Source organism: Eucyclogobius newberryi, unplaced genomic scaffold (assembly GCF_026437365.1).
Source record: "Eucyclogobius newberryi isolate DKJ021-1_F unplaced genomic scaffold, fEucNew1.0.hap1 SCAF_1, whole genome shotgun sequence".
NCBI classification, from domain to species: domain Eukaryota; kingdom Metazoa; phylum Chordata; class Actinopteri; order Gobiiformes; family Gobiidae; genus Eucyclogobius; species Eucyclogobius newberryi.
This window is the reverse complement of record NW_027315723.1, coordinates 32,193,515-32,204,621: the sequence shown is the minus strand read 5'-3', so window position 1 is coordinate 32,204,621 and position 11,107 is coordinate 32,193,515. Positions and strand designations below refer to the sequence as shown.

The following is an 11,107-nucleotide window of genomic DNA, read 5'->3' as shown; positions in this document are numbered from 1 at the left end:
TTCGACATTTAATTGCATTTTCTTGAGCGATACAGTTCTGAAGTTTCCTGAAAGCTTCTTCTCTCCTTTTAACTGCTTCATTACATTCTCTGTTCCAACATGGCACAATAACCTTTTCGTGAGTACTTTTCCAGCACAGGGTTGACTCGGAAGTCATTCTTATTATAGATTGACACATTTAATCTTGAACCTTTCCAGTGGAGAAGCACTCTCACCATCTCTTATTATTGGATTATAAATGTTATTGGATTATAAATGTAATAACAAATATACACAAAGCTGTTGACTATGGCCTCACTAACTCCCTTAAACTCCCTTCTTCAAATATTCGACAAAGGAACAGGCTAAAAAGATAATTTGTAAATATTTTTTTCTTTTCCTGTACTTTTCAAAACAAAAGAAATTTAAAATGATCCAAAATGTATCCGGTAAATGATTTTTTAAGGCGTAGATTTCAAATGGATGTGGGTAATTGTACATTCTGAGGATTTGGATCATTATTTTCTAAGTGCGAATGTGCCCATGCCCTGTTTTTTTGGCTTAATTATATTTGGTTTGGCACTTTTATCAACGACAGTCTTATTGACAATGGTTAATATTGTTTTATCAGCAAATCCTTACATGCATAAATGTAGGATGTATTCATTGGAGGAATGAGTTAAAAAAAACTTCTAATTCCAGGATAATTTGGATGTCTAAAATATTGTCCTGTACACTTATTTTGAGATGAGTCTTTAGTCTAGTTATATTTTTACTGTCATTGAACGTGTTTACATATTGATTTGTTGGTTTGAAGTTCTTTTTTGCCCAGGAGAGTGAAGGAAACTAGCGCCATTCACCGTTTTTCAGCACTGTACTTTATCACAATTAAGTAATATCATCGCAATTTAATATTTTGATGATACAGAGTCCACACACGTTTACTTTTAAGTTCTTTACGCTTTTCTACGTCACTCACGCGTTTCTTCCACAGCATTTGCACGACACCTCGCCACAAGAGGGCGCTCGTGTGATGCAGAGGGGTTTATATCAAAAGCAAGTCCTCACTGTGTTGATCGTCCCACAAACTCTGCCATTAATAAACCAAGATGCTCCTCTGTAATCTCTGGCTACACATCCAATGGTTTTCTTCACAAAAAAGTATTAAAGTAAGATTGCTAGTAAAAATATAATTCTACAGCACGGTTGGGTATAGTTTTCTGCCTTAATTTAGATTTGCATTTTATTTTAACCATCTTTAGTTCCATCTCTCACCAACTAAGCCCATTAAATACTAGAGGCCAATAACAGACCTGCTCCTCAGTTTCAACGTGAGATATCTCTGGCTCAACTTCAACATTTAAATAGAAATCGATGCTTCCAGAGAATAAAAAGCATGAGAAGAACTCCATTATTGTCCAGTGTGTTCAGTACCCATTTATTGCATTTCTTTTTAAATGTATATAAATACCAATAAAACTAGTTGACAAGTACTTTTTTATTGAAGCCCCAAGGTGGTAACACAGATATTTAGCACATCTTGACCATCCAAAGAACAGCAAAAGAAGTGAACAGCAAAGTTTTGCTTCCATTTATGACCCTGGCTCCTGCAGCGGTGCGTCTCCCTCACTCACTCGTGCCTACTTCACCACTGAACACTGGACACAAAGGCCCACAGACAAATGGATTGGTCCGCAGTGTGGATATACAAATTAATTTGTAAAAAATAAAATAAAATCTGTAAACATACGAAGATGGCTTTAAAGAATTGACCTATGCCACCCTAACAATGCAGAAGCTAACCTAAGATGGCATTCAATTAAGAGTGGTGGCTTATTCCCTTAACAGAAACACTTCATCTTTCAAAACTGAGCATTATGTCTTGGTCCTTAGTAATGCTCCAACTCTGCCACTTTTCTGCTGCTGCTCAGTGCTTTTCAGGAGTGGAGCGCTGGGCACAGCAGAGGAAGCACCAGGAGCCAGGGGCATAGACACTCAGTCACAGGCCAGGCCCCACAAAGAAAAACCACAATGAGACCAATTCAATAAATGGAATAAAACGGCAGTTTTTGCAACAGTGATGTGTGGAATGATCCGGGATCACCCTGGCATGCTCAGACTGCTGGGCCTCTATTGTGCCTCTACATTTATGTATGGGGCAGAAAGACACAGACGTGGCTATAATGCGGCCAAAAGAAAAATGCTTTGCTGGGCAAGCGCTGGGCTAAGCAAATTGGTGCCACTGAGACAGAGCCAGCGGAGGGAGCCATTACCAGATCCAGACTTTTCTCTGGAGGTATGGACTGACTAAATTTCCATTTGTCTCACTAGTGTGAAAGCAGAAAAATCAGCTGAATATGACTGATGGATAGGGACTTTTCCAGAAGATTCCCATAGATACAGATCACTGTATGAAATAGAATAATTCTTTTATGCATCTCTACACGCAAGGCTTTGAAAAGCTACATTTGATTGTCAGGACAGAGGAAGAAGGCAGCAGACGAGCCCAGCAGAGCAGCCACTGAGGGGCTTTGGTTTTGGCCCAAAGTGCACAGCTACATTTACATTCACTCGTTCTGTTGGGACCGTGTACATGTAAAGTGCGCTCAGGAAGAATCCCCATGGGGAGGGTCACAAAGAGGCCAGCTTTCCGAGCATACCAGGGTCCAGCCCCGTCTGCAGGGAAAGGAGTGGACTGAGCACACCTCCAAATCTTCTACATGCACTTCATCACAGCAAGAGTGAGCTAGAATATCGAAACAGAGAAAAGAGCTTTCATGCAATAAATCTAGGTCACAGGTACGACAAGCCAAAGTGGGGCTTGAACTATGGCCCGGCCGCACCATTAGGACGGCAGAGCAGGGGCAGCACGGGGACAACACTACGGGGGCCTTCCCTCAGCTCTTCTGGCTCTGCGGGCACGTCTTGGCGTAGCTTGTGAAGACAAAGTTATAATCGTTGAATTGAGCCAACTGCCGATCCAGTCGCTTGTAGCCATCCAGTTTCTGAGCTGAAGAGAAGACACTGCGGCATTTGGAGCTCTGTGGAAAAGTTTGAGAGTCACCGTGGGAAAAGCACAATCGTATCAGTATTTAGCTTCCTCACAATGTCACATAAGGAACACACAAAAACACACACAAGGCTTTAATTATAGATACACCTTACGTCTCAGATCGATACAACTCAGAAAATATAAGACTATTAAATAAGTCCTAGAATGCACGGTAGATGACTACGTCAAGATGTCCATTACCTGATTAACAAAAAGGGTTGTAACAAACTTTCCCGGTTTGAAAACCTCCACCACTTTGCGAATTAGGTCATCGTACGAAGTCTGGGACAAGTTTGTTTCAAAGCTGACGTAGGAGAACTCTGGCTCTGGTGTAATGTGGATGGTCCAGTAAGTTCCCTGTGCACATAAAGAACAATCAAAGTAAATGTGTTGTAGCGATGCCATTTAGCAGGCTCTGGAACCAGTTGAACCCTGTTGAAGTTGAAGTGGTTCCACCTTCCAAAGCTGTGTCAAAAGTTAAAATACTACGAACAAGACGGTGAGAAAAAGAAACTTACATCAATCTTCATGCCATTCATGGAGTAGCCACATGGATTAAACAATGTGGCATCAATCACAGAACCTGGAATCAGGTCACGAATTCCACTCATCTGCAAAGAAACAAGGGACCATAAGTTCCCAACCATCTTGACCCGTAACGTGTGACCCGAGTTCTTACACGAGTGACATCACTTGCGGAAACACCGTCTTTCATGAAGAACTGGTCCATGATGGCTGGGTCCAGGTGGCTCATCAGAACTTCCAGGGTCTGGTCGGCGTGCTTGTTCTCCCAGTACTCGGGTAAGTCCAGGGTGAACAAGTACCTGGACACAGCTCGAGTTATTACAGCCACACAACACCACCCAGAGGTACAAACAAGACACCAACCAGCAGTCCGAGTTCAGCCGCCCCATACAGTAGGCCGCACCATCTACAAACACACAGATGTCAGTGTCTATGCATTTGGCACTTGCTTCAAAAGCAACATATTATGGAGCATACTTGGGAAAATCTCGCTGAGAAAGTCCACCTCCTCTTGAAAGTTTCGATGTGGGAATTCCTGGTGGGTTGGCTTCATGAAGTTTTTACGAGAGTAAAAGAAATTCTGCAACAGAAAGTATTAGTCCAAATGAATGCCAGAGAGAGATGCAAATCTGTTCATCACTTCCTGGAACTCCGGCTTTACCTCAATGGCATCAAAGCCACTGTACTCCCGGGCCAGCTCCAACAGGGGGACCAGCGCTTGCAGCAAAAGGGTGGTTCCGCACGTTTTCAAAATGAAACGTCTCTTGGAGACAAACATGCTACTCTCACTGTGGAGCGGAATACACAAAGATGACTCTTAATGCCATTGGTGCACGACTTTAGTAAAAACACAAGGGCATTAGGCAACAATAATTCTCATTTAACTATGGAACAACCGGTCTATAGATGCAAGTTCCAACATTTAAGGACAATCTGGGTCAACGTTCCATCCATTGATTGGTCAAATCCCAGAATAAGGTAAATCTGTGGGCATGGCCTGACCAGAGCAAGCACAAATGATGTGATTTGGTAGATTATTCCAACTAAAACTTCTTATTTATTTAAAATCATGTCTTTGACGTGTCAGAGCCACTAATAAACTGACGGCACACTCACCTGAGTATATAAGCTTCCTGCTTGTCGGTCTTTGTCACACTTATGATCAAACAATGCACATTCTCCAAAAGTTTGTCCCACTCAAACCTGAAACAGAGGAGAGAAAAATAAAAACCTAGCACTGGATTAACTCATTAATGAGTGCCAAAGTGAAAACAAAATGTAGCTGAATTAATCTACAATGTAAGTAGTATGTGCTTTACTGTACTGTAAGAGATACAAAATGCATCTACTACTCTGGTAGTACTGAGAAGTGAAAACACAAACAGACAAGGACAAAATGCAAGCTATTGTGGTGAACCTCCCATTTTAAAAGCACAGATTAAGTCAAAAGCCCATGTCTAGAAAACACAGAAGGCTGCCAACACTGGCATGTGATGGGAGCATGTTTGAGTCGCTGGGACAGACAGGAGCAGAGTGCTGCAAAGTGCCCCCTCCCCCATGATCTGCTGCAGTGAGCTGGTGCTGCGTCACACGCATTCTGGCCTTCCAAAGGCGCACTGAAAACATTTGTGTAGTAAGAGCAGCGTCTAACTACGGGTCAAGATTCTTTAACGTTTTTACATTACACACCACAATTACTGCTCTTTTAAACCATCCGACAGGTCAGATCTTCTGACAACACATTCAAATACAAAACAGCAAAAGTGTGTCTACAAAAGTTACTACAACAGGTTCAGAAATCATCCGTCCTGACAGGCCCGTGTCTACAGAGGTGCATTTCAACGCGTTTCCCCCCTGAACTGAAGAAGGTTAAATAATGACACCTGATGGAAGAGAATTCTTTGCATCTCATTGAAACTCAGAAGTCACTTGGGTCTGGACCTGCTGCTGAACTGGAGCAGGATCAGCTTGCGTTTCCAAGAGAAACACACACAGCACATGCTATTTCTAGAGGCTCAGGAGGATACCATTTTCCTCAAAGAGAAAATATTAGCCCATGTTCCAGACTGAACTGAAAAACGAACATTTCACTATATAGTCTACATCTAATGTAAAGGTTCTTCACAGATTATATAATAAAAGCCCTGATATAGGAGTAACATGAGCCGATGCCCTTGTGGACTTATTTGGACATTGGCAAACGTCCAGCAGGTTGATCCACTGACAGTCCGGGCGAGCTGTTAATCTGCCCTCTAGACTTTAGTGCCACAGTGAAGCTCAGGACTAGGCAAATCTCTACTCCTATTTGTAAGAGGACACACCTTTGAGAGGATCACAGAATGTGCGAATCACAGCTGCATCATACATCAGTCAGCTGCTGTCAATGTGAAACACAAAATGACTGCGTTCTGCCATGTCTGACCAGAGACGAGTGTCAGTCAACGCGGCCCAGAATAAGAAACCAAAGGACCGAGAGCACATTTGAATAAGCACCAGCAATAGGGTCCCTCAGAGCCAATCACAGGCGCAGGGAGGGAAGCGGCTTCATGGCTGCAAACGTGACCAGTGCAGGAAACTGCAACGGCACAAGAATCAAACCAGCTTCTAACAAGAGCAAATACCTGAGCAAGTTACAGCCCAGAACCACGACCATGGACGTGTTCGTGTGTGACCTCATGTCACCCAGACAGAAACGCAGGGGGCAAAGTTTCAGTCTCCCGCTCCAATTCCCGGAATGTATGAGCACCACGCGGTCTCCCAGCTCCTCCCTGGAAGTATGAAAGAAACGCAGCGTCTCCATGGCCATGTGAGCCGTTTAAGCTCTGCTCTTCCCCAGAGAGAACTTTTATCAAGTGCGCACATGATTTATTACATGTTATTAACAAACCAATGTGGGCTGATACAAGTTCTGAGCCATTGTATGCAAATCTAAAAGACACAAAAAGGCTTCTTTGATAATAAAAGTAATAACTGAAGTAACACAGCAGCAACCTGAATGTATTTACAGAGACTGTCAAGATAGCCACGAGCCCATCTCAGTCACAACACAATGAGTCAGTCAATCTCACCGGGATTAGTAAAGACTGACGAGGTTAAAACTGTATTTAGTCAGCTTTGGGGGGTGATGGGGGGCGATGGGGGAGGTGTAGGCCCTGTGCCTCTGGCCCCGCGGGGAAGTGCGCGTGGAGGTGACAAGGCAACTTAAGAATGTGTTGCAATGAATTAAGACAACTGCGTAAGAGACACGACACAGCGGGTTTCCGAGCGTTATAATGCGGCTAGTTTCAACAACAGACACGGACAACAGCCCGATCACAGTCACAGACGCAACAGCGGCACAGAAGGGGCCATCTTGTTAACGGGCCTAAATGACAGGTCCACTGACACAACAGCGCGTGGGCCTTCTGTCAGCTCACAATTACTCAAGTAAATAGTGACGATGGCCTTAAGCCCGACACCGCGTGCTCGAGACCCACGGAACAAGAAGAACAGTCGTATAGTGGCCCAGAGGCGCTGTGCGCGAGCGTCCTCTGGGGGTCGCGCTACAGTGCACGCGCGGCTCCACGGCAACACCTCCGCAAATCAAACAAACCTCGGGATGGTGCGGAGGTCTCCGGTTCCTTTGGACTCGTCCTGACGGGAGAACCACACCTCCAGCAGCTTTTCAGTCCCCTCGAAGAAATGTGCAACGTTATCTTCCATCGTGAGACAACAGACACCCAACAACAATATCAGTCGCTAGTCGATGATAACGCTTTACTTAATCTTGTTTTCTTCGAGCAGATATTATTTATTAGGTACAGTCCTTTGAAGCAATCCAGGTGTTAATATTCTTGAGTTGCCGTCTTCCCTTTTGCAGAGAACACCGTTAGCGAGTGCTAGCTAATGTCGCCGGCCATACTGTGAAGAGCACCGGGCAGAGGCGGTGTGGTGTATTTATACACACGGGCCTGCGTCATGAGCCGTATCAGCCAATCACCGCAGTGCTGTTCGTTCTAACGGCAACGATTGGCTGGGAGACCTTTCACTCATGTGACGTCATTTCGCACGTGACTTTGTATTTTTTTATGACAATATAATTGCGATATGAGATAATAATCGTACATTAGCACAGCAGAGCAACTTTAGATGCTTTGTGCTCACTTTAGCCAGACTGTGGGAGCACGTAGTGTTACTGTACCACTGCATTTTGCCATTTGCCAAACATTGCATCACTTTTGGTGTGATAGATTATTATTTCTATTTTAATCTCATATATTTCAAGTCAAAACACGTTATTAGACCATTGTAACTCTGGAGAAAACCATTCTGCTTAAACCAGTGCATACTGTCATTGTGTCCTTGGGCATGACACTTATCTTGCCTATGTATAATGGGGTGTGATGAGTATGCAGAATGGTTTTCTCCAGAGTATCCTGTCACAATGGTCTAATAATGTGTTTTGATTTGAAATATATCAGATTAAAACACTATTCTAACTAGTAGTTTGAATAGTGTGCACTATTCCGCCAATCTTAATCAGTGTTTCCCAAACTTTTTTTCTGGGGACCCATATTTCAAAAGTCACAAGCCTTCGCGACTCAAGCCAATAGACATGCATAATTTCAATTTGAAGGTAGATTTGACCATTATTGAACAACTATTTATTTTATTTTATTGTTATTTCAGAACTTGTATGCCTTCTACCATTGTTAATAGGTAAGCTACCTCAGAGTGATAATTTGTCTCTGAACAATCAGTACAATTGTAAACAATGAAAAACAATGCAATTGAATCAGCAATACTAAAATAAGGCAGGGGTTCTCAAACTTTTCAGACCGGGACCCCCGAAATAACCACAACACCAACTCAGGACCCCTACAGATAAATTAAATTGATTTCTGTAATAGTTTCAAGTTGTAAAGCATTTCAAATTAGGTTTAATTTGATTTATCTTAGTAGCTTTTTGTGTTATCTGACCTAATTTCACCACTCACGACCCCCAGCTCATGCTTTGCGACCCACCAGGGGGTCCCGACCCCCACTTTGGGCACCACTTATCTAAATGATACGAAGAATTACAAATTTGACGACAAATTCTGAAAAAAACTACAAAACAAAGGAATTCCAAAAGCAACAGCAAAATCACACAAAAAATATTAATAAAAGAACCTTGAATGACAAAAAATCGGATAAGAAATGCCTCCCGTGAAACAAATACTATAAAATGTTAATATTATTATTAATAATACTAAGGAGAAGCGTTATTGAGTAAAAAATAACGCAAACTTTTTTGTTGATGGAGGCATGGTTCAAATAAACAAATTGCTCCTTAACTTCTTTTAACTTTTAATACACATTTCTCTGGGCTGCATTGACCTACTTGCCTCTGCAGTGTATGGGATAGCCTCGAGTCACTTTGATTACAGAGATAACGCCTGAATAATCAGCCAAAGCCAAACCAAAATATAATTGCATTGGTTACAAAACTAGTAGCTGCCAGTGAGATTTATACTGTCAAGAATGCCTGTCCTTGCCGTCTCACTGGCATCTCCGTAAAAGTAAGCAGAAAGAATTACCCCCCACTTCACATAAGCATGCATACTTTTTTATTCATGAAGCACTCCCTACTGCTTACTTAAATTGTTATTGCAGTTTAGTTCATGATCTTTTTTACCACTCTACAGGAAAGATGAGAAGTGTGCACTGAAACTGAAAGATTGAAGGGACTGGGATCTCTCGGGTCGGCCTGCAGAGAGAAGTCCATTTCTGACACTTCAAATACCAATTATGATGTTTGGGGGCAGATAAGCTGGGATGATTTACGCCTGTTAAAGAATATATGTGCTTTTTCTGGTATTTAGTATCAAACTATCATATACTATGTAGATCATGATTTTACATTTTATTTACCGTATTTTCCGGGCTGTAAGTCGCTCCGGAGTGTCAGTCGCACCAGCCAAAAAATGCATAATAGAGAAGGAAAAAAACATATAATTCGCTCTGGAGTATGAGTCGCACCCCAGCCAAACTATGAAAAAAGTGTGACTTATAATTTGGAAAATACTGTATTTTAAACGTCAACATTGAGCAGGTTTAATCATAGAAATGGGTCCATTAACTTCCTGTTCAAAATTGCAGAACGGATTCACTGCTGTGACCCTGGAATCTTTTTTTTTTAAAGGATGTTTTGCCCCGTAGGCTTTATTACACAAGACAGTGTAGCGTGAAACAGGGATGAGACTAGGGAAGAACATTCAGCAAATTGCCAGAGCCAGAATCTCTGCACGTGAAGCTTGGACTGGCTCTGCATTTACCACGTGGCATTTCACCATAGCAAGCAGCAGATTTTCATTGACCAGTTTCTATTTACTACGCAACATTTTTTAACCCCATGTCTATGAACTGGAGTTAAATCTTTCAGTAGCTTTCAATATACATGCCCAAAACTAAAACAATGAGTATAAGGGTTCGCTTGAGATTGCCCTGTTGTTTTCTTCTATAATGGGATAGTAAATTGTCAATATGCTTAGGACTTTTTAACCGATGCATCCAGCAAGTCAAAAGCCAATCCTCTTTAGATTATCACTGTCGCTGATTAAAAATATGTGTTTATGTTCGGGGAATTTACATTGAAACATTTGAATTTGTTTGGCTAAAATAAAATAAAACAGAATTGTCAACAGTCAATGTGAAGGTCGCTCGGCTCTATTATCAACCCAGACAATGTAACCTTCCTCCACCACTCGCTGAATCATCTACTCCACCCTTTGATGCAACAAGAAGCTTAATCTTTTCAGTAAACACACGCCTACTTTACCGGTTTGGGCAGTGTGACTCCATGGCTACTCTTTGTATTAATAGTTTTTTTATGGTGTTGAAGGTATTTGTCCTGCATGTCTTTGCACCACCAAGATGTTAAGATGTCCGGTCTTTGTCCCATTGATATAATCATTACTGTTTAACCTGGGGCAATCAGAATGGTTTCATCCACAGCAATAGACTGAGCAGTACAGCAATAGACTGAGCAGTACAGCAATGGATTGGGCAGTACAGCAATGGACTGAGCAGTACAGCAATGGACTGAGCAGTACAGCAATGGACTGAGCAGTACAGCAATGGACTGAGCAGTACAGCAATGGACTGAGCACACATCCCTGAGGCGTACCTGTGTGGAAGACACGTGGCATTCAGAGGTCGGCCTGTCAGGAAGTCTTTCATCCATGCACAGAGATGAAAAGAGCCGCAGGTTGTTGACTTTAAGATGAGATTGTAAGAGATTATGGTTGAAACAATGGTCCTCGTGAGGGTAGATTTGGGATGTTCCACTATATCCTCTCACTTAATAGGGACATGTCTCAGATACAATAGTCATAGCACCATTACATATCTAATTGATTATTATTTGCTAACACACTTATTATTTGTACAATACCAAAGATATGCATTATTTCTTCTCCGGTAAAATTTTCTCTATGCATGACATGCCTATTTGCCACAGTGTGGTGAGTTCCGTTCCTTATTGTCTTTCTCACTATTCAACCCACCACGCTGCACTGTCCTGCCCAAAAT

At 42.3% G+C, this 11,107-nt stretch overlaps 1 protein-coding gene across 1 annotated transcript; it reads right to left on the bottom strand.

Moving 5' to 3' along the window:
* Positions 1-1,462: 1,462 nt before the first annotated feature.
* amd1 (adenosylmethionine decarboxylase 1) lies at positions 1,463-7,485 on the bottom strand. Its single transcript, XM_072444237.1, has 9 exons — positions 7,149-7,485; positions 4,673-4,759; positions 4,218-4,344; positions 4,034-4,136; positions 3,920-3,962; positions 3,711-3,855; positions 3,550-3,642; positions 3,233-3,388; positions 1,463-3,020 (listed from the first exon to the last, which is right to left on the bottom strand). The coding sequence occupies exons 1-9, from the start codon at positions 7,256-7,258 to the stop codon at positions 2,877-2,879; spliced, it is 1,008 nt and encodes a 335-aa protein (XP_072300338.1). The 5' UTR covers positions 7,259-7,485; the 3' UTR covers positions 1,463-2,876.
* Positions 7,486-11,107: the final 3,622 nt, after the last annotated feature.